Below are 20,182 nucleotides of genomic sequence, written 5' to 3' on the forward strand. Positions count from 1 at the left end.
CATTCTACTGCGTCATAGTGTTTCAGTTTGTGTGCTTTGTGAGCAGAATTATGTCTTGAACTGTCGTTACAGCTTACTACTGAAACATTTTAAAAACTACTGAAATTTGGTTTGTTTACTACTGATGAGCGTTTTGAGTGTGCACAGGTCTGGACATAGTGTATTATAATTATTCAATACATTGTGAAATATCAGTTACTTCAGAACGCCAGAAACTTTGCCGCCATTTAGTGGATTTGCCGAACTTCTTTGCATGGTAGGGGAAAGGACTAGAACCAAGGACTGTTCAAAACTTCTGAAAATTGCCTGAACTTTATGGCAACTTGGGGCACATTTTTTCAAACAAATGAATCTTAGCTACATCCCCGGAGGGTGTTTATTTTTTGGATTTATTTGAATCAGTTCATTCTCACAGATCTGACCATGTTTATACATTTTTTGCACACAAGTGAACAGAAGTTATTGTCAGGCACATTTGGGCAAAAATTGGAAATTTGGAAGAATAGTTTGTGTAGCAACCTCTCATTCATGTTGATCAAACCATTATCTTTCACAGAGAGCGACAGGTACAGGATGTGCTATCAGCCATACGCGAGTCGTCAGAAAGTGAGGGCCAGGACTCCGTGTCTTCCCAGGGTGCAGTGGGAGACGACGATCCGGCTATGCCTACGCAAGAAGAGGTGGTGAAAAAGACGGAGAAAGTCACCAAGAAAATCCAGGAGCTCTTGCAAACTGCTCAGGAAGGCAACCATAACAGGTAAGCTTTGAGGGAAACTTTTATTTTAGTTTATCATTTTCATGAAGGATTTGCTTAAATGTCTTGCAGTCTTGATTTTGCAGATTTGGGACTGGTGCCACCGCTTTTTCAGGGGTGGGGGGGGGGGGGGAGGGGGAGGGGTGGTGAGTGAGTTGGTAGATGGTTGGATCGGGGTGGTGGCTGCTACAATTTCAAGTATAAATCTATCGTACTTGCGGAAAAAGAATGGTTTGGATGTGTGTTTTTTTTCCAGCAATTTTCTCCCTGCTAAAAAGAAGTTCAATGCCTCCTTCTTTTCTCATGTTTTGTGAATAACTAATAACTCTTCCTGGCACTGTCAGAGACTGGTTTTGATGTCTTGTTTGTGTCTGTGTGTCTCTCTACTCTATTTCTCTCTGTGTATGTGTGACTAATCAGTAATGAGTATGTGTATGAGGTTTTAACATGAGTGGACTCTCTTTGAGAAATGTCACATTTTCTCTTTCACACGCATGGGTAAGGAACATATTTCATCCCATCTTTATTGCAGTGTAATGATTGTATTTGATTTCCCTCTTGCACATTATGTTCATCTTCCAAACTGAAAACCCCTTGTTCACTTTCAGCTTCACCTTTTTTGTTTTAATAGATTCATGAGCTCCAGCTCTTTGAGGTAAAATGCGAAAAACTCTTCTGAAATTACAAATTTAGCTGATCATGAGCCAAGTGTCATGACTGAAACTGAAACCAGAAAAGCACAACGGTAAAGCCGCAAATTAATTGGGCGAAATTGATGTCACGAAGTCTACTTCACAAAGCTGGCTGCACGAGGCTTTGTCATTGAATTTTTGGTAAAAAGACTGAAGTCTGCAAAGTCGACTTCGGGCTCAATTCAGTACAGCCTTTACTGACATTGGAGAGGTGCTGACACACCCAGGAGATAGATGCCAGACACACAGACAGACACTGACAGGAAGAAAGATTATTGACACCAGCTAATGAGTCGTTTTGGAAAGCTGAGTATCTGTAGTCCTGTTTCTCCAAAGCCAGTTTTCTCTAGTTCTACACTGGTACTGGGATATTGCTTGGATGTAGGCAAAAGGCTATGAAAGTTTTGACAGTTTCTCAGGGTTTAAGACAGTCCTTTAATTCAGAAACAAATCGACAGATTTGCTGAAATGACAGCAACGTTGTTACTTTTTAAGCAATTTGATAAAAAAAAATTCAGGGTTTTGCTGACTGTTGATGGCAAACAACGAAAGGTGAAGCTGAAAACTTTCCCTTTATTTTGATGTCACTTTTCCATTCCCCCACGAATGACTTCTGTGTCACCTTCATGTTTCCTTCGTGACACTGCAAGTGAACACCTGGATCCAGGTGAATTGGTCATTTTGGAGAAGAAAAAAAAGGGTCAAATGCTTGATGGAACTTTTGATCACTTTTAAGTACGGTGAAACCCCTGATTAAGACCTAAACAAATATGAGGAAATCAAGATTGAAAAAGGGGGGAGTTTTGAAACAGAGGTAAATTTACAGAGGTTTTGAATGGAAAATGTGAAAAATCCAGGTCTGAAAGGGGGTAAGTCTTAAATGGAAGAGGGGGGGGAGGCGTTCCACTGTAGTGGGTTGTAACCGATCCAGGTGTCCTTCTGTGGTGTGGTATTTCCCTAAAGTTTCCAATGTATGGTTTTCCTATGATTGGATCCTTCCAGAATGAATTTGTCTTGTTTTCTCCTAAACTGTCATACACCCCCATTTCACTTCAGTCCTGCTGACGTTATGAACATATCCCTGCATATTAACAGATGCTTAGAGGCACACTCCTTTCTGTGTTAACAGTTTGGCTCATTGTCTCTGACCTGGCCAGACTTGTACATGGGATAAATACCAGCCAGCCACTTGGTCACTGATCTGGCTAGACTTGTACATGGGATAAATACCAGCCAGCCACTTGGTTGTCTCTGATCTGGCTAGACTTGTACATGGGATAAATACCAGCCAGACACTTGGTTGTCTCTGATCTGGCTAGACTTGTACATGGGATAAATACCAGCCAGCCACTTGGTTGTCTCTGATCTGGCTAGACTTGTACATGGGATAAATACCAGCCAGCCACTTGGTCACTGATCTGGCTAGACTTGTTCATGGGATAAATACCAGCCAGCCACTTGGTCACTGATCTGGCTAGACTTGTACATGGGATAAATACCAGCCAGCCACTTGGTCACATACTAAAAACGAACAGCAGGGGTCCTTTTTACATTTAGTCAAGGTGTGAGTTTAGATAGAGCGGACAGCGTCAGATAAACTCTATTTAAACGAGACAGATTAGCCGCGGGTGGAGGAGGAGGATGTTAGATACTTGAGGTAGGCCTAAAGGGATCAGTGTTGGCAGGTAGGGAAGAGAGGGTAGTAAAGCAGGATATCAACACTTAGGCCCGTAATTAGAAAGAGAGGGGAGAGGAGGACTTGTGAAAGTCAAGGAGAATAGCCCAGCCGCAATGTCCATGTTGCCGGGGGGCTTGCACGTGTGATGCATCAGCGGGGGTCTATAAGAACGGGAGAGCAACACATTGTGGTCAGTCCTTACCAGCGCGGCGCAGCGGGCATATGCCAACTATTTCTTACTGCAAAATGGACTTCGAATTTGGAGCGTGGGCAACAGATCTGCCTTTAACGGTGGTTAAAGTTCTCCAGGATGAGGAGTTGAACACCCTCAATGTGCTGAGAAATGCGACTGCCCAGGATTTGGAGGGCCTGGGTCTCAAGCGTGGCCACTACGTAGCGCTGAGAGTAGCAGTGGCGGCCCTGCAAAAGCGAAGCGGGGGAGGGCCACTATCCCAGCGGGTGACTGAGGAAAAAAGCGTGGAACCACTCCAGGGACTGTTAGGCGGCTTGTCACTGCAGCCAACAGGTGAGACCTCCTATCTCTCCATTCTGGATTTTGTGCCGCGGTCGATGGCGGCCGAGGAAGAGGTGACACTCGGGGGAGGTGTCATCCTAAAACTCAACCAGAGACCAAAACTTGACAAAGTCTCCCCCTGCCACTGGATTGTGGCAAACGCACGCATCATGGCGAAGTTGAGTGCTGAGAAGCCCGGGTTTGACTCGACCGCCTACCTCCGGTACACAGAGATGATAGGCGAGCTGGGGGCCAGATACTTGTGGCAGTCGGTGCTTCTGTACGACGACGAGTACAGAAGGCGCCAGTCGTCCAGCGGATTCAAGTGGGGAACCCCCAACCCCCACCTGTCCACGGTGATCCTGCGGGACCGGCTCCAGCATGGCGTCCAAGACAACAAGGGCGGCAAGGCTACGACGGCCAGCGGCGGTTCCCGGCGACCAGCGGGACCCAACGGGAAGGAAGTGTGCTTATTGTATACCAACAAAGGCGACTGTCCCTATGGGTCCCGCTGCAGATTCCTCCACGTCTGCGACACCTGCGGCATGGGCCACCCCGGCAAGGACCACAAAGTGACAGCTACCACCTCCCCAGCCTAGGACACAGCGCAACGAATTGCCGACAAAACGGTAGGCCCCACCTTCAACAGCCCGTTCCCTCAGCTAGATTCCAATAAGTGCGAATTTCTCGGAAATAGTGATTCCATTAATGCTAAATCTCAAATGTGGCACAAGGTGCTAGAAGGCGATCACGACAAAACCTTTTTATTAGATGGCATAAGAAACGGTTTCCGTGTAACAGAAGAGAGTAGGGCAGGCGTACTAGACGTAGAGCAAACAAACCATAGGTCATCGAACGAACACCATAAAGCTGTGGAAAAAGAGCTATTAGATCAGATAGAAAAAGGTTATTACATTGTAGCTAGTAGAAAACCAACTGTGGTAAGCGCTATCGCTGCGATTCCCAAGGATGATGGCAGCATCAGGTTGATCCATGACGCTAGCAAACCCACAGGTAGGGCAATGAACGACTATTCTATACCTGAGTCAGCTAAATTTCAAACCGTATCTGACGCGTGCGCCCTAGCGAAGACAGGGTATTGGTGTGCAAAAGTAGACTTGCAGTCCGCCTATCGGTCAGTATGCATCAGTCCGGACGATTATTGTATGACTGGGCTGAAATGGCATTTCACAGGTGAAAAGAAACCTACTTATCTCTTTGACAGTCGGCTGCCTTTTGGCAGCAACGTAGGGCCATCACACTTCCATCGCCTGTCGCAAGCTATTCGCAGATGCATGGCACGGAAAGGCATGCCAGGTGTGTTAGCGTATATTGATGATTTTCTTCTGGTAGCAGCTACCAGACAAGAGTGCAATGACATGTTACTGTCTTTAATTAGATTATTGAGGGAACTGGGTTTCAACATTAGCTGGAAGAAGGTGGTGGGGCCTACTCAACGTATCACGTTTCTCGGTGTCGACATCGACACGCGAAACAACACCCTGTCACTTGGAAGTGACAAGTTGCAGCAACTGCGGCAGCGACTCCTCCAGATCCGAGGAAAGAAGCGCGCGACAAAAACTCAGCTACAAAGCATAGCGGGGTCCCTTAATTGGGCCTGTCAGGCTGTCAGAGGAGGAAAATTCTTTCTGCGGCGGATACTGGACACGATTAAACCCCTTCAGCAGCAGCGACACAAAGCGAAACTATCTGGCGAATTTCATAAGGATGTACAATGGTGGCTTTCTTTTATGCATGTATTTAACGGCACAGTATATTATTTTCACAATGCAAAACAGCATGTTCATGTAGATGCATGTAATATTGCAGCGGGTGCCTTTTGGCAAGGTGACTGGCAGTACACCATCTTTGAAAAAGACATGCAGGCAGCAAAGGAGCTACATATTAACTATAAAGAAGTGTGCGCTGTGGTGCAAGCAGTGACACGATGGGCTCCGATGTGGTGCGGACAAGAAGTGATTATTCATACCGATAGTACTGTCGCAAAAGCTATCATTAATAAGGGCAGATCGACTAATAAGTATGTGAACAGTCTGCTCCGTAAAATGGCGTGGGAATGTGCAAAAGTGAACTGCAAAATCGCGGCGATACATGTGGCTGGTAGTGTAAACATCATGGCTGACACAATTTCCCGCCTCCATGAGCCCAGACGGCGCGAAGACTTAGTGCGTCTGTTGACATTCTGGCACCGGGGGAGACCCCCCGACATCAACCTGTGTGACCATATGTCTGACCAAGCCCTGTTGTTCCTTGTTTTTCAGACCAGCAGCCCCCATTAGGGGCGCAACTGACGGCAAAGTGTTGGATTACAGAGCAAGTGCCTTTTCTGATAACACTAGGAAGACTTACCGCATCCACCTTACCTCGTATTTACGTTTCTGTGGGGAGATGGACATAATGTCAGTGCCTGTGAACGAGCAGACTGTTGCGCAATACGCAGCGTACCTAGCCCGAGGTTTGAAACCGTCCTCCATCAAGCAATACATCAACATTATTCGCATTCTTCATCTTGAAAGCGGCGTGCCGCACCCATTCAGGGACTCGTGGTACGTCCAGACAACACTTAAGGGCATCGAAAAATGCAAGGGGTGTGCCACTGATAAGAAAACCCCAATCACCCCTGAATTACTACACATAATAAAAAGCCAGCTGGACCTTGAGTGTAGGCAAGATATTGTGTTCTGGGCTGCGTGTTTGGTGCTTTTTTTCGGAGTTCTCCGGAGATCGAACTTGTTTCAGGACAACGGGAACTTCGATCCTTGTAAGCAGCTCACAAGAGACCAGGTGGTTATTCTGGGTACGGGCATGTCAATAACGCTCCAATGGAGCAAAACGATTCAGCGTAAAGAGCGCTCTGTTGAAATTAAGCTCCCGGCAATGTCACTCCATCCCTTGTGTCCAGTGTCTGCCGTGACCGCTGTGTTACCTTTGTTGGGGCCGATGGACCCCAAGGCGCAGGTCTTCCCGATGAAAGGATCAGACTTTAATAAGAAACTGCGCTTGACTACCGCTGTTGCTGGGGGAAACTTCTCCAGCCACAGCTTTCGGCGGGGTGGTGCCGCGTGGGCGTTGAGTTGTGGTGTGCCGGGGGAAATTGTCAAGGTGATGGGGGATTGGAAAAGCAACGCGTACTTAGGCTACTTAGACCAGCTGCCACAAAAGATCATCTTACAGATCACATGTAGCCCAGGCAACTCCTTCATGTATAACATCACAACAATCCTAAACCTCCCACCTCTAACCTAGTATACTGTCTTTAGTTGGGCTGAATAACGAGTAGTACCTCTAATTTGGGACTTATCACTGCACAATGATATCTCTCATTGTCAGATGGTATTCTCTTGAATAAACTGCCCTCGTTATTTGCCCAAATCAATACATGACTTCGCTATGTGTGATGTATGTGCGCACGAGAGTGATTGCGTGTGTGTCAGGTGTATGTGAGTGTGTGCGCGCGCAGGTGTGTGAGTATAACTGTAAGTAATAAGAGGGAGAGAAAGAGGAGTGTCATTTCTTTGGGATTATCGTGTGCTCTTGATTTGCGCCGGGGGGGGGGGGGGGGGGCGATAAGTGAGTAGTTTAAGTGTGAGTTTAGATAGAGCGGACAGCGTCAGATAAACTCTATTTAAACGAGACAGATTAGCCGCGGGTGGAGGAGGAGGATGTTAGATACTTGAGGTAGGCCTAAAGGGATCAGTGTTGGCAGGTAGGGAAGAGAGGGTAGTAAAGCAGGATATCAACACTTAGGCCCGTAATTAGAAAGAGAGGGGAGAGGAGGACTTGTGAAAGTCAAGGAGAATAGCCCAGCCGCAATGTCCATGTTGCCGGGGGGCTTGCACGTGTGATGCATCAGCGGGGGTCTATAAGAACGGGAGAGCAACACATTGTGGTCAGTCCTTACCAGCGCGGCGCAGCGGGCATATGCCAACTATTTCTTACCCCCCATCCACCCCCGGCATCCACCGTTGTATTTTGTTAGCAATCCGTTGCATGATGTTTTTAATTTTGAGGCAAATGCATGCCTGTTTGTGCCTTCACTTGAAGGAATTTGGTATTGCATTTCAGCCTGGAGGCTTAAAAATTAATTAATGACTTTGGTCATTCAAAATCTGAAAATTGTAATAAAGATAAAAATATTTTGTAAAATGATCCAAAAGTACGTTCATCTTATTCTTCATCATTTTCTGATTCCAAAAACATATAAATATGTTATATGGTCAGGAATCTGTCAAGGTGTCCAAATGCAAAAATCCTGTTCTGGATACTTTTATTACTTTGTATTTTATTCTGTTTATAAATGACTGCAATATAAACAATACAGTTATGAAGTATTCCTCATGCAGAGTCTATCCATACCAAATTTATGTCTGTCAGTCGTCTGGATGCTGAGAATATTGACTTTGTTCAAGAAAAAAAGCACCTTTTTGGGCACACAAGGCATTACGCGAAACGCATGGTACCTTGGGCATTGAATAACCAAGTTACTGATAAGGGTATCATCTCAATCTAATTTTTAATAGGTCCAGAAATGGATGGAGAAACATATGTTAGATTGATGAAAGTTTGATCTGAACATAGGTTTTGGATTTTGAATGTCTTTTTTAGCTGGTCAGTACGTTACATTTGGTGTAAATAATCATGAAAAAAGGGAAACTATCTTAAAAAAATGTTTCTGGTCAAACTTACTTAAAAATCATTGAGGAAAGTCATTAGGTAGGATGATTGTATTTTTTTTTAAATGGAGCGAAAAAGTTGTGTTTGATGTAATTTAATTGTATTTCTAAGTTAAAAATATGCGTTTGGTGTAAATGAAATTGTATCTACTTGCCCAAACAAGTTTTGTCACAGTCTTTAAATAATGCCATAATACACAAAAGTGTGTGTTTTCTTATACCTCAGACACCTGGTAGTTAAACTATGGTCACAGGATTCCTAGTGCTTGCACCTGTTGGCTTGTAGAGAGACTTAAGTGAGGCCATCTGACAAGGGTGTAAATGTAACGTACATACTGAGAATACTTGAAAATGACAATGAATTTGTTTTAGAGACAGAAGATAACTTATCAGTGCTTAAGAACAACCAGCAAGACCAAACCTTTGTTTCAACATGAAAACAAGCACACTGAATGACAAAATTTACCACAGAAGGACCACTGTTGGGACATTTTGGTGTAAATGTAACATACATCACCTTGTTTTTTTACTGAGACCATAAGCAGCACATAAGAATGCTAAAAACAGCACATAACAGTCTGTTGAGGGTTTATGAGCTAAATAAAAGACAAATTACCCTTCAAATGGACCTGTATGTTACTTTACACCATCCTTTGTGTAAAGATCATTACACACAACCAAAAAGGCACAACCATTAATTTAACCCTTTATTTTGACTTGAGACAGGTAGCTTAGAACAAACAAGTTAGAAATACTGTTTAACTGATGTGAGCATAGCCCATTAAATGTAAATTCAGTACCTTGTACTTGCTGTTTGGTGTAAAGTAACGTACAGATCATGGGTAAAATTAACATTTGGTACCGTAGTGGAGTACCAACCTGACTATTCTATCGTGAAAAGGATTTGTTATGATTTCTTGTTTGTAACTCAAAAAACTGCAGACCAAAATAGTGTAAAAATATTTAAAGAGGGTGATTTGATAATAATTTCTACACCGCTGACCGTGCTTTTTTCAAATTAAGCAATAACCTGATGATTGAGGTTAAGGTTTGCAAAACAAATTACATGAAAATTTACTGGAACCTTTTCTGCACTTCCATAGAGAATTTCATTGTTTTAAAAACAGTGTAAATAGGTAAATGTTGAATTGTAACTTTGATTCTGGGCTTTGGTGTAAAGTAACTAACGGATAAATGATTTTGCTTATATTGAGACAGGAGAAACTTTTTTCAAGTGTTGCTTTAGTACAGATCAACTCTACATTCAGCCATCAAGCCATTGGATAGTGAAACAGTTGCCTAAAGCTGAACCTAGGAAAATGACAGCACCTTGAAATTATGTTATGGTGTAAATGTAACATAGTCATTTGTGCTTTATCTGCAAATATTTGATAAACCGAACACTTGACTGGAAAATAAAATGCTGCAATTGAAGGACAGGAATACCGAGATGTTTATTCATGTAAATTTAAGGAGGTTTAAAAAAGTCTAAAAATTGTAACACTTTTTGGACTCCTTGACAGATTCTTGGCCATATTTGAATTAAAAACAAGCTCTGAAAATTAAAAATATAAAAATTATGATTAAAATAAAATTTCCGAAATCGATTTAAAAACAATTTCATCTTATTCCTTGTCGGTTCCTGATTCCAAAAACATATAGATATGATATGTTTGGATTAAAAACACGCTCAAAAAGTTAAAACGAAGAGAGGTACAGAAAAGCGTGCTATGCAGCACAGCGCAACCACTACCGCGCTAAACAGGCTCGTTAATTTCACTGCCTCTTGCCCGAGCGGCGGACTATGGTCATTGTGAAAAAATGCAATGTGTTCAGTTTCATTCTGTGAGTTCCACAGCTTGACTAAATGTAGTAATTTCGCCTTATGTGACTTGTTGAAGAGTTAATTTTGTATAAAAAAAAAAATCTAAAAATGTAATTCTTAAAATAATTCCAACTCACCACAGCAAGCAGTGAGGGTGTTGATGTATGGTACTAACATTGCGACCAAGTGGAGGGATGGTCTTATCACATGTTTAAGATTTTAAAAAAAAGAAGAAAAAAAAGCCTGGCAGGATAGAAAAATGATGGTGATCCGACCTGTTTTCAGAAGGAGGAGTGTGCCTTCCATGTTAAAACTGACAAGGATTTTGCCTGTGATTATGATTTTGACACTGAAAACCTTTGTGGAAAGTGTGTGTGACTTGAGCTTGACTTTGTTACTCCTTCGTACACATTGCTCAACTACATTGCTCAACTACATTGCTCAACTCTCTTTTTTCACACTAACTACAGCATTTCTTAATAGCGTTCATGTGCTAAGACACTGACACAGGGGTCACTAGTTCATCTAAAAACATGACTGATAGTGAGCACACATACTTGACAGTATACAGTTACACAAAGGCTCCAAAACCAAAACAGAAAATACGTTTGGTTTGCTTTTGGCTATCTCCAGTATTAGCCTAGTGGAAGTGACGCCACATACTAAAAGAAGAGTGAACATTTTGAGATTTATTCAATTTGACGACAAACCTCACATGGGGCCAGTTCTGGAGATAATGCCTTGCTTTTGTTATATATATTAGCCTGTACTTCCTTGTGCTTCTAGCTTGTGATGTGTGCACGACGTGGACCTTTTCATTTCTCTGCTATTAGAGCCAGTTTTCTAGCTGAAGTCCCATGTTCTGCCTAACTGTGCAGTTGATGCATGAATATTCTTTCAGTGTTGTGTATTCTGAAGCATGACTGTGTCCTCTTCAGTCTGGTTTGCAAGTGTTGTCTGTTACCTTTGGCTTCATAGTCAGGGAAACATTGCCTGGGATAATTGGGGGAAAAAAGCTTTTAATATTTACATTTTGATTTGAGCATTTTTAATTTGGCTTTTCGTGTAAACTGATATTTTGTATTTATTTGCCTGTGACTTTTTTTCCCCTGTTCTTAATGAGCTTTTCTCTTTCATGTCCTTTTGCCTTGGGTGTTGTGTTAATTTTAGTTGTGTAATCATTTTGTTTGAATCATGATTTGTCGGGACAAGATCCAGATGTTGCGTTGGTTTTTGACTTTTATGATGTTGTGGTCATTTTTGTTGTTGTTTGTTGTTGTCCACGGAAACCTACATGTTGCCTCCAGCTTTGTTCTGATTTTGTCTTGTCTGACAAGACCTGGATGTTGTGTTCAATTTTGTTGAGTTCTGATTTTGTTGCGTAGATTTTTGTTGAGCTATGATTTGTCTAGTAGAGAGAGGTGACATGTTGCGCTTTGCATCCGTTTCAGTTTTGCTCCATGCTCGGACAGAATTCATGTCGCCGTGACCGACATGGCTGCTCTGTTTCCAAACGTAAGCCTTTTTGGAAGGACGTGTGACATGAGTGCGAGTATGTGTGATCGTTAGAGTTTGAACATGTGAACATGTGAACTGCATTTTATAACGGGTTTTGCCTTTGTTCACTAAAACTGTTATTTTAAAGTTGTTTGTAATGAGAAATATTTTTACAGATATGTTGAAGTATAAAGTTATGTATTAACTTTTATTAAATATGTTTTGAGTAAGCAAGTGTTGAAGTCCTGCTTTCTTTTCTGTTCTTATTTTTAAATGTCAGACACTTCACTCAAATGCAGTTTACATTTTGTTTTTGCCTTTAGTTTGTTTGAAGAATGCTGTTCTGCTTTTGTGTTGTGTTCTAGAATACTGTTATTAGTATGGTATTTATGAGAATGCTTTGGGGGGGGGGGAGGGGGCAATAAGCCAATCTCAATGCTAAACCATTCGCTATAGACCAGCATGTTGACAGATTTGTTGTTACATGCACACACGCCAGACAAAGACAGACACCCAAGCATGCCCACACAGTCACTATCACACACACACACACACACACACACACACACACACACACACACACACACACACACACACACACACACACACACACACACACACACACACACACACACACACACACAGAATACACTTGAGTTGCTTGGTACCTGGGTAACACATTTTATTTTCCACAGACCTTCATAGGCATAAATGTACACACACACACACACACACACACACACACACACACACACACACACACACACACACACACATATAAAACATGAACACAAGAAGCTTTATGCCCCCTCCACCCTCCCACCACCTTTCAATCCTGCCTCTCCCTTTTCAAGACTCTCATGATTCTGTTGACCTTATAAATAAGGAAAACTGCCTCCAATTATCCAAAACAGATCATGTTCCAAATCAAGAATCAAAACGCAAGAAAGGTTACATTTTTGGAACGTTTAATTCAAGACAAAAAATCACGTTCACAAGAACCTCGACCTAACGGCCTTTGCAGTGGACAAAGAAGAGACATTACAACAACAGCAAAATAAAGAAATGTTGCTTTGACTTATCTTAGAATGTGCCCAACATGGTGTTGTCTCTTGTTTGTCCACTTGAAAGGCCGTTAGGTCGAGGTTCTTGTGGACGTGTTGTTCTGTCTTGAATTAAATCTTCCAAAAATGTAACCTTGCTTGTTTTTTGCCTCCGATTAGCTTTCCCCTCGCTGTCCCTCCCCCAGTCTCTCTCAGTCACCACATACATCTCTCTTGCTGTGTGCAGAAGTGCTCCACGCGCAAGGTGCAAGAAGCCCTGAACCAGCTGACCATGAGTGCCGTGCGGCTAAGGGAGGAGTGCAAGGACTGGCCGCCTCCCCCTGACCAGGAGCCGCAGCCAGACTTTCGACTCAAGACCCAGCAGGTCATCCAGTTTGCCTACGACATCGCCAAGGCCGCCAAGAAACTCGTCACCCTCTTCCAGTGAACAAGGACCATTTGGAGACAGTTTGTTGCCTTCGTGTGATCAGCGTTGGACTTGCATGAATCGATACTGTTTCAGTCGTTGTGATGCTGCCAAGAAACTTGCAACCTTCTTCCAGTGAACAAGGACCATTTGGAGACAGTTTGTTGTCTGATGAGCATTGAACTTGCATGAATCGATGCTGTTTCAGTCGTTGCAATGCAGCCAAGAAACTTGTAACCTTCTTCCAGTAAACAAGGACCATTTGGAGAGTTTGTTGTCTTCGTGTGATCAGCGTTGGACTTGCATGAATCGATGCTGTTTCAGTCGTTGCGATGCTGCCAAGAAACTTGTAACCTTCTTCCAGTAAACAAGGACCATTTGGAGAGTTTGTTGTCTTCGTGTGATCAGCGTTGGACTTGCATGAATCGATGCTGTTTCAGTCGTTGCGATGCTGCCAAGAAACTTGTTACCTTCTTCCATTGGACAAGGACCATTTGGAAACAGTTTGTTGTCTGAGGAGCATTGGAGTTGCATGAATCGATGCTGTTTCAGTCGTTGCGATGCCGCCAATAAGTTTGTCACCCTCTTCCAGTGAGCTAGAACCATATGGAGACTCGTTTTTGTTTATGAGCTTTGAGTAGAAGGACGAGAAGGTGTGTTTTGATTGGGCAAGAAACTCGTCACACTCTTCCAGTGAGCTCGGACTGTTTGGAGCTTGTTTTTTGGTCTTCGTGTGATTAGCTTGGAACTTGCATGAAAAGATGCAGCCTTTTCATAAGTTTAGTACATTTGAGGCCGCCTAAAAGAACTGGTCACCCTCTTTTAATGAGCTTAGATGAAATGAAAATTGCTGTTGTCCACAGCTGATGAGATTTGAATAGTATGAAAAGATGCTGTTCTTTGATGACCCGGGGCATTTTGAGAGGCTTTGATGTATAAACATCACCTGTGTATGATGAGCCAAAACCGCATGAAAAGTCGTCCTCTTCTGAGGAACTTTGAGAAAAGGTGCCTGCTTTGGCAATGTTACAAATCACCATCTTCCACTCAGCTTGAAGTTGTGAACCTGACCACTATGAAGAAGGCAGCAATATCGCATGTTGCTTGAATGAAAGCAAGATGTGCTGTGTCCAGTTTCCTGCTTGTGTGATAGTGGTTGAATAGTTGCAGACGAAGGAATGGCTTTAGCATCCAGAGCAGTATGAAGGTGGACATCTTTCAATGACTTCCCAAAAACTGAAAGAAGGATTTTTGTCTGAACAAATGCATGCGTACATATAAGTGAGTGAAGAATTGTTCACGAACACAATGCCTTCTTTGTCTTTTCAATGTGAACTTTAAGGCGACTTGGAGTTGAGATGCTGTGTAGTTTACTTAGAGAAACGGGCGGCTTTTTGCCGCTGGACAAAAATTGCCTTAAAAGTGCGGAGACAAAACAAGTCACTACAGGCTCTTTAAAGGAAGCTTTTGCGGTCTTGATAATGCTGCTGCCAACTTAGAAACATTTCACTCTTTGTGGTCGTGTAAGCTGATTCGACATTGGAATAGAAGGCCAAATGGCTAGGCGGCACATGTTACCATCAGGTCCATAAAGCCGTAGCACAGCTAGTGCAAAACAAACACTCATGAGTGTATGAAGAAGCTCCAAGGATCACTTTTGTTCAGGTACTGCCAGCCCCGACGATGAGAGACAAATCACCTGCATTACGGAGACAGTATGGACTCATTTTCATTGCACTGACCTGAACGATTGGCGAGAAAATGCTTTGTGAATGAGCAGGCTTACTGCTTTGTTACCTGTCATGTCCGTGTGGAGGAGAAATCCATTCAAGTTTGTCACAGCGGGAGTTAAAATCATGACGGATTCCTGTCGCTTTGCAGAAGTGTTCAAATTCTTTAAGCGCTAACTGCTTTCTAATATAATACACGTAGCTGTGTTCTATTCTCATACTTCTTTGTCCGCGCCCTTCCCCTTCCTGTTTTTCTTTATTTTCTGTTGATTTTGTTGTTGTTGCATGTTTCATGAAGGTACTATTAATCAGCTCTGTTTTGACACAGCATGGCTTGTGAGAATGTTTTGACACAGCATGGCTTGTGAGAATGTTTTGAACAATGACAGAAGCAAGCTTTGCATGTTGCCTAATTGAAAATATCTTCCTTCTTGTTTAAGCAATCATATCAAGCACCACATTTACATGGGATAAAAGCATCCGCCACAAAACTCCGCAGCCTGGCTGCTTGCTGTGCAGAGGGGGAGGTTTTTGTTGAATTCATTTCACAGATTGGCACTGGTGTCAGTTATGAAATTATTCCAATAAATAAAAAAAAAACGCTGTACAAGAATCAGCCAGGATGTTGTTTTTGGGTATGTGTCCAAGTATGCTCTTATCCCTTGTAAAAGCCTAGACAGATCTGTGGTGGTTGACATGCCTGTTTACATGGGAAGAAATGTAGCTATAAGTCGGGTATAAAAGTTGAAGTACAGGGTGACCCAAAATGAGTGCAACCCATAAAAGTACTCACAACTGCTACAAATGTGAATGGATTGAGTTTATTTTTAACACACATCAACGTAAGATGATAACAATTAAGTTCTGAAAGTTGGAGTCATTTCGATTGGGTAGTCCACATGTTAGCGACGTTGAAGGATATGCTCCAAATGTCCACCGCGTTGACGGAGACACTCCTGAATGCGCCGTGCAAAATTGTCCACCTGACCTTAACCCCCCCCCCCCCCCCCCCCCAATTTCTATTTGTGGGGTTATTTGAAAGACCACGTCTATGAGGACAACCCCCAGACAATCATGGACTTAAAAGCTGCAATAACAAGAAAGATCAGGAGGATTCCAGGGGCAGAGTGTGTCCGCGTGGTGGACAATTTTGCACAGCGCATTCAACGCGGTGGACATTTGGAGCATCTCCTTCAGCGTCGCTAACATGTGGACCACCCAACCGAAATGGCTCCAACTTTCAGAACTTAATTGTTATCATCTTACGTTGATGTGTGTTAAAAAATAAACTCAATCCACTCAATGGCATCAAATCATGACATGCATGATTGTAATCAGCCTGCATACACCTACCTACGCAGCTTGAACATCAGCGGACAGACATTGTCATTGAACAAATGCCCACAAAGATAGCATGTATCTGGTCAAACGAAAGTGCATGAATTGACATGGAGCATGCTGATTCAGAAATCATTACATGAATGCTTGTGAAGAACCTGTGTATGAACATCTGGATACAAAGATTGAGCAAATGTCCACGAGAGTTAAGCCAGTATTCAGTCAAATGAGAATGCTGGAACTGATCATGGCTTACCCATTCAGTGAAGCAAGGCTGGATTATTCAGCATTTAATCACTACATGTATGTTTGTGAACTAACAGCATATACCCACCGAGCTTCAGCCTCGGTCTGCAGACATGGAGCAATCGCATGTAGCCTGTGTCAATTAGCCAAAAGAAAGTACTGGAATTGATCTTGACTCCTACCCGTTCAGTGAAGTAAGGCTGGATTATTCAGCATCCAATCATGGCATGAATGTTTGTGAACAACCTGCATATACCCACCCAGCTTCAGCATCAGCATGCACTGGGTAAATTCCTACAAAGTGTTGTAACTGATTCTGGAGCTTACTGATTCTGTTGGAGATGGAATTGTTCAGCATGAGAACATTACATGAATGCTTGCGAACACCTTGCATATATAAATTTCAACAATAAAGATCAGCATTTAGACACTGAGCAAATGCCTTGAGAGCTAACATGTACCGATTATGACTGTTGTAACTGACAATGGAGCCTACCTGTTCAATTGAGAGTGAAATGATGAAATGGCTGACTGCTTGTTGCATGCTGCGCTTCGACTTCCTGACTGACTGGCTGTTGAATCGATTGTGTGAAGTCGCTGGCGTTTGCCTTGACGCTTGACAAACAAAACAAAGTGCAATTTTTATGAGTATGTAGTTCATATACATAGCTAGTTGTTTTTGTAGATACTCACTCAGATGATTATGACTGTACAGACCTTATGATTTGTTGGGAGAAAATTATCAGGTCATTTTCTTGTGTGTTTGACTGCGTGTCTGTGGAGCATGATTACTGCAGATGCGACTTTTTGCAGCATTTCGTAATTCAACCGTACCTGCGATGTGTGGCCCCTCTGCCAAGAGGACGCCTCCAAATAAAGGACACTTTCTCTTGTCCCTTTTTCTATTATCTTGAAAAAATAAACCTGCCATGAGAGGCCACTTGCAATGCAAGGACACTGTATAGCATTCATATTGCAGACAAATAAAGTGGTAACTTACGCCCGGGGGATCAGTCAAAATTGTCCCCATATTGCAGCTGGCTCCTGTCATGACAGGTATCTTTTGACCATGCAAATAGAAAATCGGATAAGTCGGTGTCCTTTTTTGGGAGGTGACCCTTCATGAAAGGGCCTTGCATTTCAGGTACCACTGTATTGCTCATTACAAGAGTAATGAGGACATTTTTTATTGCCCTGAAATTGAACTGGAGATTGTCGTGTAATTATGATAACGTGAACTCACAGAAGAAATGGAATAGTAGAGGTGTAGGGCATAAATAACCAAGCATGAAATGAGTGAATTTATTGTTGCTTAAAGACTTTTTTTTGGCAAGAAGTGAACTTTCGATGAAATGGGCATGATTTACCTGCTCAAGTTGTTAATTCATTAAAGGAAGAAAATGAAGAAAGGAAAATCCTTTGTCTTTGTTCTAAATATTGATGAAATGAAATGGTTCGTACCAGGGGCTCAGTTTCAGGCTAGAAGTTACCAGGTCAGTAAAATTGGATGCAGTGTCCAACTTGTTTAGCTTCTCAGTTTTGAAATAGATGGGTTACGTAGAGTTACTCATTGTAAAAAAGGTAGGCAGCATTTAAACAGATAGATATTTGGGTGCAGGGCAATTTTTAGGGGGTTAGGGCAATTTTTAGGGGTTAGGGCAATTTTTAGGGGGGTTAGGGCAATTTTTAGGGGGTTTGGGTTTAGGTTGGGGGTACTGCTTCAAAGGACAACCCTCTCCGACTATCATGAAAAGGTTGCATAACAATTACTATCTCCTGACGAGAATAAGAAGAAAAAGACTGATCATGTCGATTTCTTTGAATTTGTTTACTTTGTTTGTTTGCTTGTTTTTGCATGAACCTCTTTGCATGGTTGTTTGACTGCATGCCACCATACAGTAGAGTAGATGAAAGTTATGGACGGAAGAAAGTACCCCCCACGGGTTAGGGGGAAGAATTTACCCGATGCTCCCCAGCATGTCGTAAGAGGCGACTAACGGATTCTGTTTCTCTTTTTACCCTTGTTAAGTATTTCATGTATAGAATATAGTCAATTTTTGTAAAGATTTTAGTCAAGCAGTATGTAAGAAATGTTAAGTCCTTTGTACTGGAAACTTGCATTCTCCCTGTAAGGTAATACATTGTACTACGTTGCAAGCCCCTGGAGCAAATTTTTGATTAGTGCTTTTGTGAACAAGAAACAATTGACAAGTGGCTCTATCCCATCTCCCCCCTTTCCCCGTCGCGATATAACCTTCGTGGTTGAAAACGACGTTAAACACCAAATAAAGAAAGAAAGAACGGAAGAAAGTCATTGTATATCATTCTTTGCATGTGTCTCCTCCGTTCTTCTCTTAAATGCATGAATTTATTTGCATGCCCAGCTAGATATTTAAACTTTTGTATTTACCACGTGTACGTGTGTTACGCTGTGTATGAAAATTAGGGATTATGATCATCTTGTGTTATTTAATATAACTTCTGCAATGTTTATTTATACATAAAAGTGAATTGCTGCTTTGCTGAAAACCAGCCCTTCTCTTAATGAAAACTTTGTTTGAAACTTGCAAGCACCGTGTACATCTGTTGCATCATACTTTTAGTGCTGAGGTATTGTCTGACATTCAGCAAACTACTGAACAAACATTTTGTTCAAACGTTTTGTCAGATATGTATCTTTCTTTTATGATTCTGATAAACATGACCAAACACACTCAAATGAGAGCTTTTAGCTTTTAGGCTTTCTAGGTGATCACTGGCTTTTAGTTTCCTATCAGTTGTTGGTGGGTAGTGACACATAAGTTTTGCTTTTGCCGGCGGTGTTCTTTTAATCAAGGGTGCTTTTGTAGTTTTTGTCCTTTCTGATTCTGTTATCAATGACTGTCTATAAGAAATACACGCTTGGATTAGCATCATCTTCCAATATTGCAATAATTTTGTTTTCTTGTAAGGTTGTCAACTTTTTGTGTTTATTTATTTATCATATATGCATTGATTTATTCATTTACAATTTATTTATTTATTTATGTATTTAGAACCTGAATTTCACAGTAAAAACAGGAAGAAGAAAAAACATAAAATACTTTGCAGAAGTCTCATTTGATATTTTCCCCTTGTTTTCACAAAAAGACTGCAAGAAATAAATCGATGTTATGATGCTCTTCTTCAAGTTTTACCTTAAATTATATTTGAATTAAGCAGCTGCATTTGTCTTTTTCAAAATGAAATGATGCCAGTGAGGAAGCCTCAGGGCAGTAGTTTTTTGTGTGGCTTAGATAACTCCTCCGAAGTGGGTCTTGCTATACTTCTGTGTTCTGTAGTGATCATTGTATGTAGCATGTACTTAATCACCATTGTGTACAGACCAAAATGATTCATCTGTTTCCTAGTAAATACAAACAAAATCATTGTGCATGTCCTGTGAAAGTCAATCCCTCTAGTCTCTCATCTTAATGACTGAAATAAACATTTCTTACCAGCAGCTGATGTCATGTTGATTTTTTTGAAGAAACCAACCCAGTGGGTGTGGGTGTAGGTGTGGGTGTGTGGGTTAGCTCTTTCTGTCTCTCGCGTCTGTCAGTGCGTGTGTGTGTGTGTGTGTATGTGTTGGTGATTGTGTGTGAATGTGTGCATTTCATGCCTGTTTTTGTGTGTATGTGTGTGCATGCGCATGTGTGTGTGTGTGCGTGTGTGTGCATGTGTCTTAGAGAGTTGAAGAGTTTTGCATCGCAACAAGCTCTACCC

General features: G+C 42.1%; 1 protein-coding gene across 2 annotated transcripts in view; it reads left to right on the plus strand.

Annotated features, from left to right (window-relative positions):
• LOC138975869 (ARF GTPase-activating protein GIT2-like) overlaps positions 1-19,919 on the plus strand; it is a 46,620-nt gene extending 26,701 nt beyond the window's left edge. For both annotated transcript variants that reach the window (XM_070348638.1, XM_070348639.1), the window contains 3 exons: positions 557-757; positions 11,609-11,672; positions 12,945-19,919. In XM_070348638.1, coding sequence (XP_070204739.1) covers positions 557-757; positions 11,609-11,672; positions 12,945-13,145 — 466 coding nt within the window. In that variant the 3' untranslated portion in view covers positions 13,146-19,919. The remainder of the gene's footprint in view (positions 1-556; positions 758-11,608; positions 11,673-12,944) is intronic.
• The last annotated feature ends 263 nt before the right edge of the window (positions 19,920-20,182 follow it).

This window comes from Littorina saxatilis, linkage group LG9 (genome assembly GCF_037325665.1).
Source record: "Littorina saxatilis isolate snail1 linkage group LG9, US_GU_Lsax_2.0, whole genome shotgun sequence".
Classification (NCBI taxonomy): Eukaryota; Metazoa; Mollusca; class Gastropoda; order Littorinimorpha; family Littorinidae; genus Littorina; species Littorina saxatilis.